This window comes from Alosa pseudoharengus, unplaced genomic scaffold (genome assembly GCF_046254945.1).
Source record: "Alosa pseudoharengus isolate Yale_2024_CS ecotype anadromous, Long Island Sound unplaced genomic scaffold, YU_APseudo_1.1 YU_APseudo_1.1_scf_8, whole genome shotgun sequence".
Taxonomy (NCBI): Eukaryota; Metazoa; Chordata; class Actinopteri; order Clupeiformes; family Clupeidae; genus Alosa; species Alosa pseudoharengus.
The window spans coordinates 16736430-16749938 of NW_027468870.1; the positions used below are offsets into that span (position 1 = coordinate 16736430).

Below are 13509 nucleotides of genomic sequence, written 5' to 3' on the forward strand. Positions count from 1 at the left end.
TTTAAGTTTGTTATATGTGCTTTCTTCATTTGTTTCTTTAGTTTATAAGCCAGTATTTTTAGTGATTTTGGCCCACCATCATAGCTTTCTTGCTTTGTGAACGTCATTAACTTTTCAATCTCCGATGTACGTATTCTATCTAATTGTTCCCGTTTTTCTTTTAGTTGTTCCTTATCTTCATTGCTGTTCGTTTTGCTGTGTCTACTCTCAATTGTTTTTATCTCCGCAATTAGCTGTTTCTGTTCTACTCTTCTTGATTTCATCCTAGCTGAGGAGTATGAGATGATGTGTCCTCTCAGAACCGCTTTGGCTCCTTCCCATAGTATAATTGAATCTATATCTTCTGTATCGTTTTGTTCCACATAATCCTTCAATGCCTTTTTAATAATTTCCTTAAACTCTACTTTCTGCAAAAGAGAATTGTTTAATCTCCAAAAACTTCTGCCTTTACTTCTTTGTAGTGCTATTGTAAGGGAAATCGCTGCATGAGATGTTTATTGAACTGATGTTGCATGACTTAACTAACGTTACATTTTGTTTATACATAAAAAAAATAGTCTAACCTATTGTAAATTGAATGTCTTCCAGAGTAACATGTGTATTCCTATTTATCTGGATTAAGTTGCCTCCATATATCTACCAGTCCCAGTTCAGAGCATGCTTTCCTCAGAAGGTTAGCATTTTCTCTGCTCTATGTGCCTTAGTACTAGATGAATCAAGTTTTGAATCCATCACCAAATTTAGGTCCCATGCCATTATTACCACTCCCTTTGTCTTTGTAACTAATAAATCAATCAACTGTGCCATAAATTCCAGGTCTGTATCAGGTGGATAGTAAATATTAAAAAAGGAAAATTCTACTCCCTCTATTTTTCCAACTACTAGTACATACCTTCCTTCTTTATCCATATAGCAGGCTTCTATTTCAAAGCTTAAACATGGTTTAATTATTATTACCACTCCTCTTTGTTTGGAGTTAAGCGTGCTATAGTATACCTGACTCTGTTATTTTCTTTAATTTTTCATGCTCCTGTTTGTCCAAGTGGGTTTCTTGCAAATAGACTATGTCTGCTTTTTCCTTCTCCATCTCTACCAAAATCTTTTTTCTCTTTATGACATTATTCATCCCGTTGACATTCAAAGATATTACTTTTAACTCACCCATGAAGCAGCTGACAATTCCCTGGAGCAGCAATCCTTAGTATTCGTCTAGTGGTATCTGGCTGGCGTACTCCTGCCCCATGGCAGGGGCAGATACATGTGCATTCAGGTGCATGTGTGTATGTATATGTGCATGAGTGTATGTATGTGGGGCTACAAGAATATGCAATGTGTATAAAACCATTAAGATTAAACCAAAGAAAAGGAAAAAGAAAAACAAACAGAAAAAAAAGACGATACACAGACATACAGATCCGGTTCCATCTGTAACACCCCAGGCAGAGGTGATATCCCATGGTGACTGTTGTTATAGACATCTTTGCGATCAGGGAGTTAGCCAACAGTGTGAGCATGTACATTCCCTATTGTGACAGCTTGTGCTCTGTGCCCCCCCCCCCCCATTACTTTATATGTGTAATTTAATACCAAATTTCCAAACCGAAAGGCCTTGTATTCATAGTTTTATTTTTATTATAACACTCAACATGGGTGAATGTATTTTAATATTCAACATATTCCAATTTGGGCTTTCCAACCAGTAAATATTTTTCCCCTTTTAACTTAAAAATTTCTAAACTGCAATCTCTCCAATATTTATCAACATCATATGATTTCTTTAATTTAATAAATACGTAAATCGAGAGAATTACTAGAAAAAAAAGCAGAAAAACAAGCCTAGTACAAACAGTCCAATTTATTACCATATTCATCAACATCATATGTTTTCTTTAATTTAATAAATAAGTCGAGAGATTATAGAAAACAAAAAACAGAAGACAAGCCTAGTTTAAACAGTCCAATTAATTACCATCACGCCCCCCCTCCTCCTCCCATCTCACTCTTACTCACCCCTTACATAACTCCCCCAACATTCATACAGGCCCATACCCCCAGCTTAAACTCACCCATCTTACACACACATTCAAACAGGGGCACACCATGCTCACATAACCAACATCAACTCCATCTCTTACTCTCATACATACTTACTCACATTCCATACACTCAGTCACCTCCGCTCACACTCACACATACGCACAGAGAGAGAGAGAGAGAATACATTCAGGCTCAACTCAAACGAACAAACAAACAAACAAACAAAAAAAAAATATATATATATATATTTAGCTAGGCTATAATATGTCGATTCCATTAAATCATAACTTTTTTTTTTTTTTTCGAGTCCTCTCCACAAAAGTTCCAAAACAGTTCTCGAGTCAGCCAAATGTGAGTCTACTCAGCTTTGAGTCATGGTTTTATTAACTCGTACCTCAACGGCATTCGATAGCCGACGCCTTCCTGTTGTCCGTTTTGTAATGACCTTTCTCCTCCAGCTCTTTTGCGGCCACTGTGGAATTCGGAAAGGTTGTTGTAGTCCCGTCATTATTGAACATTTTCAGTTTTGCTGGGGCCAGTATGTGCGTCTTGATGTTCTGGGCCTTGAGTTGTTCTCTTATGGGTTTATATAAAGATCTCTGCTTTCTCACTGCAAAGGAGAAGTCGTGGTCGATATAAATCCGCTTGCCTTTATAGATAAATTCTTTCTTGCTCCACGCTGCCTGCAAGACCCGTCCTTTAGTGTCGTGGTTAAAGAAAGTAACTATAATTGGTCGCTCATATTCTTGACGCTCTTTGGAGATGCGATGGGCCCGCACAATGCCGAGCAGCCCCGAAACTCCGAGGACCTCTCCCAACAGCAGGTCGAGGAAAGCAGTCATGTTTCCATCTTCGCTTTTTTCGGGAATATTGTATATGCACAAATTGTTTTGTCGGGATTTATTTTCCAGGTAATCCACTATCTCCACTAGTGCGTCCACTCGCGACTTCATCACTTGTGTTGTTTTTTGAGTGGCAGTGTCTGCGTCGTCTAAGTCGCTCACCCTGGCCTCCAACTGGTCCACACGATGTGTTGTTTGCTCTATCTTCTGCCGCAATTCAGTTGTTTGTTCCATGATTGCTCTTATGTCCCGTTCAGTCTCATGGCGAAATTGTTTCAGTTCATCCTTTAGTTCTTGAAATTCTTTAAACAAAGAGTCTTTCAGCTCCATCATTTAACCCGCCGTGAGCAATGCTAAAGTCGCTGTTACAAACAGTGCAGTGTGAAAGACTATCATTATGTTTTAATCTTATGAGACAATTGGGTACACTTTTGTGTAGTCTGGTGTGAAATGGGTCTTAAATCTTCCTTTTTGAGGGGCACTGACGCTGCCATGACGCTCCTGTTCCTAGATACACTGACTGAACTGATTAATTAAGTTTGGGAGAAAAGAGATATAAGCACACTTACACTGAAAACTGATTGGTTGATTTAGCAAAACAGACCAGGATGCTCTCTGTCTTGGATGCGCTTCAGGCACAAACGCACCACTCCTCTCTCTCTCCCTCTCCGTTGTGTGCGCGTTAAACTCATATGCACACGCGATTTGAAGTCCGGTCTGGCTTGCGTGCTCTTGTTTGCTCTAGGTTCCGGGAGATTTTATGTAATTTGCGGGCATCAGGAAGCCGGTATCAATATGTGGGTGACTCCCAAAACTTCGGGAGACTTGGGATGTCTAGCTAGACAGCACTTTGTCGCCAGCACAGAATGTACAATGTACCTTAATGTTGTCATGTTTAGCTGACACAAACTCAAAGTAATGACTGATGAAATGTGCATCTCTCTCTCTCCCTCCATTGTTGTTTACGTTTGTGTCTTACACATGAATTGTGCTCATGCTGAAAACGTGAGCATAGCCTACATGACATTAATCCCCAAGACAAGAAGAAAGCAAAGAATATATATTTTTACTAAGGAAAATTACAAAAATAGTAACGCACAGTAACTTAGATAAGTAACTTTAATCTGATTACTGGTTTGTAAATAGTAGCGCGTTAGATTACTCGTTACTTTAAAAAGTGGTCAAAATAGACTAACTTTCTTATTGGCATCACTGATCAGGAACATTAGATAAGCCCACCTAAATGGAGAGGAGGTTCCGTGGCGCAGTCTACTTCACTTCTGCACTAACCCCTGTCATCCGATGACAAATATAGCTTATCGGCTCGCAGGTAGGCTATATCTCATATCGTAGTTACTAGAAGTATGCCTAGTAGTTTCTGGGTTTGTTTGATAGCGTTAACCTTTACAGTTTTTTTCTTCTGACCTAGTCGGAGAACAGGGAGCTTACCACTCCAGGGCCGAAGTTATCCTTAACTTCGGGGCTAACTCCCTAACACTCTATCTGAAAGTGGTTAGCAAATGAACGAGGATTTTGGTTTTATCTGCGGATTTATTTTTGCATTATTTTGAATATGACTAGCTCTAGTCTCAACAGCACGTCTACTTTATCCACACGCATCTCAGTTCTAACACACATATCCCCTCTCGCTTTCTCTCTCTCCATCCCTGCGCACTGGGCTCTCTTAAAGGAGCTGCACCATTTTACCACAATTGCATCTACATTTTCATATTGGAATGTTTTGTCAAGAGTAAGCTTAAACTACCGTGATCAATTTAAGTTCCAGTGCCCCCCCTGGAAAGGTGTAATGCCCGTCCGTGAATTTGTGTCTGCCGCCGGGTCTGCGCACGCATGCACACAATTCAAGAATTTCTGGCAAGATGGGGGAACAGGCAAGATGGGGGAAGGTTTGTAAAAAATGTATTTTACATGTGAAATCTATTAACTAATCATGTTTTGGTACTTGTTGTTTAGCAGATACCAGTGAGAATTGAGTGTGCATAATGCAATTCAGTGAGACAGTTAGAATCATATATGCCTTCACCTTTTGTTTTTAGCCAGCAGCCAGACCAGCAGATACCCTGACTTACTGAATTGCTGAAGCTAAGCATTGTTAATGTCATTGTGATTTTGTTAATGTCATTGTGGTTTGTGATTTGCTGTTGTGTTTTTTAATTTGCCGTTGTGGTTTTTAATTTGTCGTTGTGGTTTTCGATTTGTGTTTGTGGTTTTCGATTTGTGTTTGTGGTTTTCGATTTGCGGTTGTGGTTTTCACCTCAAGGCCACCGTACATGTCAGCCAAAGATACAGTACCAGCGATTACAACGCCTCGATTTTGATTTTTCATTTTTAACTAGGTGGCGCTCAAATGAGTGGATATGGGATGGGTTGACATGGCCCCTTGAGACCAACATACGAAAAAAAGTTGGTCGTCCTTGGCCCTGCGGTTCTCGAGATATTCACAAAAAACTGTGTCCGGCCTCCTTTTGGGGGGCCCGGTGCGACGGGTGGGCAACGGATCAAAGTGTCCTGACAGAAATGTATTGAAAAAAAAGAAAAAAAAATCCAGAAGAAATTAAAACTCTGACTAAACCTATATGACCGCCAATTTGTTAGCGAGGCGGTCATAATAGTACAAGTCAAAGACCATTGCAGCAACTTCTTTTCAATGAGTGCCATTCAAAGAACCTTTGTTGACTCCCATGTTCTCCAATCATCTTAGCATTCCGTCTTCTAACAATCACAATGTAGGATGAGGTCAAAATTGGTTCTTTTTTATGTTTCTGTAATTTGGCACTTGGACTTGGACATTGTATAATGACAGTTATTAGCAGCGCTTGGTGGCCATAGCAAACCCCCAATGCCCTTCACCCTCTCTACTTAATGTCCATTAGTGCAATTATCGCTTTTGGGGAATCTCTGTTTTTAGACCACGGTATTTTTAAAACTGTATGCGGCCCTGGTTGCCTCGACGACCAATAGGGTTTTTGATAATGGATTTATATCGGAAAATGTTCAGAGCTCCAAACTGTACAAGTGTACCAAGTTTCATCCTTTTATGGAAACTGACCCTATTAACATATCACATGAAGTTCAGTAAAACTGCCATAAGTAAAAATGTTGGCCTTTGACCTAGATGCACAAATGATGCCAATTTTGACAATGTTACTTGGATTTTCAAAAATGATTTGTTAGTTTTGGGTTGGGTAAATCTTCCTGGACTAAAATGCTCTGTGTGAACTGTACCGGGCCATTGACACATTGGCACAGCTTCCTCCACCATTTTAATGACTTGCGCCGTAACTGTAGCTTTGTTTAGTTGTACTTTAATCAGCAGGTCTTTGGCCCATTGCTCCTGAATGTGGCTACCATGCCAGTCCCATAATGCTTGGTATAATAATAATTTATAATAATAAGTTATTGTAATAGAATTATTAATACATTCTATTGAAATAAAACTGCATATTTGTGAACATGTACATTATTGCAATGGAAAATAATGGGGGGAAATGTAATGATGATGCCATTGACCCCCAGAGGTCAGATACAAACTGGCTTCACGTCTAAACCTTAGAGCGTGTATTATATGTGGAAACTTTCATGCTTTTGTCATAAAATGCACAATTGTTATGCTTATCAGCCAACTAAAGTACTTACTGTAGTATGCTTTACATGTTCAGAGATTAACATGGCAAGTTCGACAATATTCGCTATTGAGTTTGTGTGTTTTGTGCTGAAATGACATGACAAAATTACAAATATAACTGTCCATAATGTTTTACTTGACATTATTTGTTGATATGTTGTTACAATTCTGGTATTCCCAGTGCTGAAGTCTTTGTGTGGTCTATAGGGCCAGATAACAAGAGCTTTTCAGTTGCCTAACTTAACTTCAGTTGCGTAGTTCATGTGGTGGAAAAATTCCACTAACCCATTACCACCAATTTAGCACAATGAATAACATGACCCGTGGAGAAAAGTCTGAAATGAAAAGAAGCCGATGATGGCCTTTATTCACAAAACCTCCATTGTACAGCTCTGACCAAGCAGAGACTAAGTTCAGCCAGGCAGGTGATGTGAATAGATCGATGTACTCTGCAGCGGAGAATCCAAGAACCAAGCCTTTGGTGAGAAATTCACAAATTCTGAAGTTTATCTCCTTAAGAGTGAGCTTTTATTCTCTAGAGCTGGTGTTTGAACACCACGTCTTTCCATACGTAACCTGGCCAATCACAGCCAGGTGTCTGTCCTTTATGTTAATGGCAGGCACCTTTTTAGACAATCAGCGAATACCCAATTAACTATATTGGTGGATCAGTTTACCGTATTGTCCACAAAAATAATGTGCACCATTCATTCGGGGGTGAGTCTATTAGATTACATACAGCAGGCCTGGTTCATGTACAGTAGGTATAAGTAAGGGTGTGTGTGTGTGTGTGGGGGGGGGGGGGGTTATTACATTGGCAGTAGGCAACAGTTATGTTGGTGGGAAATTATTACGTTGGCAAGATTATTATGTTTAAAACATGCAGATTTTTGAACAAAATTATTCATACCCCTGGAATAATTTTCTCTTGACTGATATGTTTGTTCTGGTAGGTATTATATGAAATATGTTGAGATCTGTGAATGCAAATAAAGATGTTTCTATTGATTATTTATAAAGGGTATGAATAATTTTGGACATGCCATTTTTCATAAAAATATTAAAATAGATGAAAACGCTTCTTTTTTTGATTCCATGTTTCTCCCACATTGTCTTGCAACCTTTTGGCATGTGACAGTGTCATTTTCAGTCAGAACAAACATATTGGTCAAGAGAAAATCAACAATATATCAATATTTGCCAGGGGTATGAATAATTTTGTTCTTAACTGTATGTTGGTGGAAAGTTATTACGTTGGTGGGTGTTACAACCCTCTGTTAACATTATGGTTACGGGGTTGGGTTTGGCGAAGGTGTTCAATTGTGTAATTGCGCAACAGCAATTTTATATAGTATCCAAGATAAGTGTTACCCCACCACTTACCTCCACACACCTACAGAGGGAGAGAGCGTGAACGCAGAGCATGACACACCGCTACCAGAAAGAAACGGTTCCCTGCAATCATGCCCTGCAGCTTCCCCAGTAACACAGGATTTTCAACGTTTACAAAAGCAAGAGCATTTATGGGCTGTTAGATGGCCGTCAGCTTGACTGTTTAGTGGAGGAGTGAACTGCAGCAGAGTGAATGTGCTGTGGAGGAATGGTGGAGAAGAGGTTGCAAGCGACCTGGGTGGGTGGGGGGGTGGGGCCCTGGGTGCTTGCTGGAGGGAGTCTTTCTCTGTCCTTCTGTGCCCTTATTTGGTCACCACAAAGGAAACTCTGGGGAGAGGAGAAGGGAAGAGGGAGAGAGAGAGAGAGATAGAGAGAGAGGAGGAGAATGGGAGAGAAGTGGGAGGAAAATGGCCAGAGGAGTGAGGGGTGGGGTGGGGTGGGCGAAGGACGGGGCAGAGGCTGCATACTGCTAGGAGACGGGACGGGTTGGACAGAGACGGGTAATGGGAGGGGAGCAGGACCGGGAAAGAGGGAGAGAGAGAGAGAGAGATAGGGAGGAAATGGTTTCAGAGAGGGGTAAAGGGGATGTGCCAGTATCCTGTGTCCAGACGAGTTTGACTCCTGCCTGGGTGGGTGCGTGTGTGTGTGTGTGTGTGTGTGTGAGCTGAGCTGAGTGAAGCATCAGGGGCAGCAGGGCGATGGTGGTGTCAGGGCCGGACTGAAGATGACTCCTCAGCACAGGGCCAGTCCTCAGATCTCAACACACCAGGGGGAGGAGGCCAGCGCACATGAGAAGAAGGCAAGTGATAATTAATCTGTGTGTGTGTATGTGTATGTGTGCGCGTGTGTGTATCTGTGTGTGTGTGTGTAACTGGATGTGTGCATGCATGTGTGGCCAACTAACTTAGCCTCAAAGAACACCAAACAGAATGATCCTGAAGGGCATTTCACCATGACAAAAACGTGAAATGTGAAATGCATATGTAAAAAAATGTATTCATTCCACTTTAATTAAAAGATAAATCCACAAAGTCTACCAAACATTTAGTTACAAAAAAGTTTGTGTGTCTGTGTGTGTGTGTGTGTGTATAGCTGTACTTGACTTGTTCTGCAGTCAACGTGAGGAGATTAAATCAGTGGCAGGCTCAACATGAGGTCATGGAGTGTGGATGAGGAGGACAGGGATAATGATGGACTGGTGGTGTGTGGCTAGCTTAACTGTTGCTGTGAAATTAGGTGCGGAGCTGTGACCTTCATATGTCTTCCTGGTCAAATCACCGGCATTATTCCACTGCGCTGACCCCGGCCTGAGCTGAGCTATTCTTGATTGACACTTTTTTAACTAGGCTGGTTTCTGTCTCTAGACACCTTGCGTATAGCCCCTTGCCTTAGCTACTGGTGATTTGATGTGGAGTCTGAGGTGCCGTACCTCCCACTGACCAGAATACAATTACAGACCCATCGATCCAGGTCAAAAGCTCTCAAAAAATGTCTTATGCTTTTTCAGACTCAAAACAGGAAACAGGTGCTAGGGCAGAAGTTCGGTAATGCCTGTTTCCTGGTCCAGACGGGAGGCTTTCTGCTTGTTAGCTGCTGGAGGAAACAATGAGTGTCACCACACATTGTACCCGTGAATGAGAAAAGGAAATGATAATAAAATAATCCACACTGAAGTGATTTAAAATAACTATTTTAAACTTTGACACTATATGTAGTTATAGTTTAATATCAAACTAGAACTTAGAAATCAACTCGCTAATTTAGCTATAGCTAACATGAAGGGGAAAACACACACACACACACACAGCACACACACACACACACACACACACAAGTGCCTTACTTACTTTTATGTTACTGCTATGTTTCACTAGATAATCTTTTAGGCTCTTGTTTAAACAAGAGCTTTATAAATATTGTTACTTTTAGCCATGGTGTTGGTAATGGGAAGTCAGACTAGTCATGATACATCTCATAAGGGTATAGTCTGCAAGGCTAATTCAGGGCACTTCAACTGCAGAGCTATAGCATCTCTCCAAATTAGCCTTAGCTTGACAGGTATATGATTCAAGGGGGAAAAACACCCCTGTCTCTGTGGCCTCCTCCAGTCAGTAATGAGGGGACAGAAAGCAAGAAAAAATGAGAGAAGCAAGAAAAGATTTATAAAATATAGTAGGTGGGAAAGAAAGATATAAAATGGATGGTGGAAATTGCTGGAGCGGTTGGATTGTAAATTGTGCCACTGTAGATCTATGTTCATTTCCTTTTGCCAGGAGAACCTTGAGACAATAAGTTCTGCAAAACCTCAGACTGAAACGACGAGATTATTTATGACTAGAAGTGTATGTTAGATGGTATAGCCAAGAATATTTCCAGGTGTGGGCTGTGATGTATGAATGATGCTCTAAGTGATATGTATTTATTCAGTATGACCAAAGAGCTTTCATATGTTTTCAACAACAAATAAGACTTGAGAAACCTGTTTGTGTTGGTTAGGAATTTATAGCAAGGGGAGGATAGCCAATGTTCTTACAAGATATACACCAATAAACAAATGGCCAAGTGGTTACCATGCTGCTGAGGCAATTCAGAATTAACATCCACGCTTTGTTATTTGAAAAACAAGAGTAGAGATAGAGTTACAGCATAGACTAAGAAATTCCAAGGACCAGTTCCCCATACACGGATTAAGCCTAGTAGAGCCTAGAGCTTTTAGTCTAGGACTTAGCCCTATGAATCTCATTTTGCATTCTATCTCCATTGTGAAAATCAGTCTGGGAAAAGCTGGAGTGGACTTTGACAGTGCAACTCTTCGACAATTCACCAGGCCCCATATTGTACCTCGAGCCTTGCTTTAAAACAGAAATGAATTCTTAGCTTGCACACGGAGCATGTTTGCCACTTCCTATATATTTTAAACCAATGACTATTTTGATTTCAAAAGCGCACCGTCCATATCCTTTGAAAATGTCTTGACCTCATAAAATACAGACTGTAATTAAAGTATGTGTGAGGAAATAACTGTTTCTATTCATGTGTGATACAGAAAAAGATTCAGGCGAGGTGAATGTGACAAGAATGTGATCCGTGACCTGATAGCAATCAACTAACCTCTGTTAGGCAAAGATCTTGATTAGATATGACTACTATTTTTGATTACATTTCTAAAGAAATATCCATCTTATCTGAGCATAAATTAATTTCAGATTGAACTCTGAATAGATATTCATAATTTACTATGATTATTTATTAAAGGCCATTCAAACCAGGAAAGAAAACTATAGTTATAATGATGAGCGTATAACTAACCAACAATAAGGAAAGTCTCTCCTTATGTTGATGAATAGGATGTTTAAAATTTGATGGATTCTGTTGGCTGTTTGATTTTTATCGTTCTCAAAATTGTTCTGAAAGTGATCCCCAATGATATCTTTTTTCATGTCGTTATCATTATAGTATATGTGTGGACGTTGTCGTTCATGTTAGCTTGACGAATACTTCTTTGCCATTATTGTTATAGTTATCGCTCTTGGTGTGAACAGCCCCTTTAGATCAGGTTTCTGTGGTAAGGCAGAAGGTCTTCCTGGACTAGGTCTGAAGTGATATATTGCAGATCCAAACAATAAAGCAACAAGCAAGTCAGGTTGCTATGAACACAAACCAGTTGGAGCCGATTCAATAGTGTTTTGTTGACATTTTGCTTGTGGAAATCCACACTCATTATGTAACTTAGAAGGGGTGTTCAACATTACTTTACATAAGAACAAACAGAGAAGGATACAGTACAACCTCAGAAGGTTGTATTGGGTCAGAGGGGGCAGATATGGACGAATTCTAAAGGTCTCTAGAGAGATGATGCCCATGTTCAGTATTTGTTAGAATAAATAATCTGAGTTTAGTCAGCAAGTGCATGGAGTATAGCCTAGAAATCTAGACGCACCCTAGCGGCAGCAAATTACATTTGCTGCCAGGGCTAGTCTAGCAACTCTCCGTTGGCTTGTGAGCTCGAAAAATTAAACTTCTATCAGGCCAATCAAATCATGTATAGAGTTGTTAGGCGGGCTTAACATAATGATTGATGGCAGAGTTGCAACGGTTTGGCTTGAATTCCCTGCTACTTGAAAACAAATAAGATGGATGTTGCTGTTGGCGAACAGTGTGACACGAGCTAAGCTTTTATTAAGTTGGCAAAAGTTTGAACTAGCCAACTAGCTCCGCTGGTGGGAAACGCATGGGACTCATAGCGCTGTCCTATTGCGTGCAGAGGGAATTTGAAAGACAACCGATTATCCCGCCCCTCTAACTGAGCACTGCGAACCGTGAGTGCCCAGACCCTACATTTTAATGTGGGTCTGGCTCGTCAGGCTACATGGAGTACTTATCTCTCTTGAAATGAATGTGATTCATTGAGCTTTTAGTTTTTTGTTTGCAGAAGATGAAGACGATGCTTCAGAGGCGAAGGACGGCTCAGTCTGTCATAAGCAGAGCTCTCAGCAAGCCCAGAACACAAACCAGGTCATTACATAAGTACCATCTACAATACACACACACACACACACACGTCTTTAAGTTTGTCCATGTATGTGAGTAAGAGAGTGCATGAAAAGAGACAATCATCATAAAATTTCTCTCCCTTTAATTTGGCCTATTCCCATTCTCCATGATTTGCCTGGTTTAGTCACTTTCACACGACTCCTCTGATATACTGTTTGAAGTTGTTGCTCAGTTCTTAGTCTGTTGTTTATTGTGTTGTGGATGAGGAATGAAAATGGCGAGACATGGCTCTGTCTCCATTAAAACATGACTGTTTTATCATATCGCCTTTAAACAAACAAAATCAATATATATCATAATATTTCACTCTATTTTTTAATTCTCCTTCATTTTTGTTTTATTTTCTCAATCTCATCACACATCATGTTCAAATGGCAAAAAAGCTGATAAGCCTGAATACATGAGATAGAAGGAACATGAAACCAAAGCTGAATGAATGAAATAAAGAGATGAGAAGGGGGAAGCCTCTCCTGTTTGACTGTACACAGGTACAAATACATACTCTGAAGAGGGCATCATCATCATTCATTCTGTCCACCATGATCAGACTACAGATCAAATTGATGTAAGGATCAATTCTAGACGGAATTTCAACATTCATATACTGTACGCTTTTAGTCTCACGGCTATCTACAGGTCAATTCTGTGCCCAGGTGGCTGGGTGCAGATGTGAGAATGGGCTTCTCCTATTTCCAATCAGAGGCAACTGTGATCAAGGGGGAGATCTTCTGCTAAAGTGGCTGCAGGACCCCATGCTAAAGAATCAGAAATCTCTATATCCATTTTTAGTTTTGTAAAGCCTTACATTGTTTCTCATCACAGTGTGAAATTTGCTGTATGCTTCTCTGAAAAATTCATACAGTACATTATTCTTTTTCCAAGCGTCCCCCCTACCCACTCATTCAAATAAGACAATCAAATAAGCAGCTTCACTTTCTCTGGAGCATTTCACCAGTCCTTTTGTTTGGTGTCTTTGTTAACTGGAGAGCAATTTGAGAGAAGAAATTATGCAATCTGAATCCCTTCCTGTAGTCTCAT

At 40.3% G+C, this 13509-nt stretch overlaps 1 protein-coding gene across 1 annotated transcript in view; it reads left to right on the forward strand.

The window, feature by feature from the left end:
• The first annotated feature begins 8547 nt into the window (after positions 1-8547).
• arhgap20b (Rho GTPase activating protein 20b) overlaps positions 8548-13509 on the forward strand; it is a 28730-nt gene continuing 23768 nt past the window's right edge. The window contains exons 1-2 of the mRNA XM_076274533.1: positions 8548-8716; positions 12350-12432. Of these exons, the coding sequence (XP_076130648.1) occupies positions 8642-8716; positions 12350-12432 (158 nt within the window). The 5' untranslated portion in view covers positions 8548-8641. The remainder of the gene's footprint in view (positions 8717-12349; positions 12433-13509) is intronic.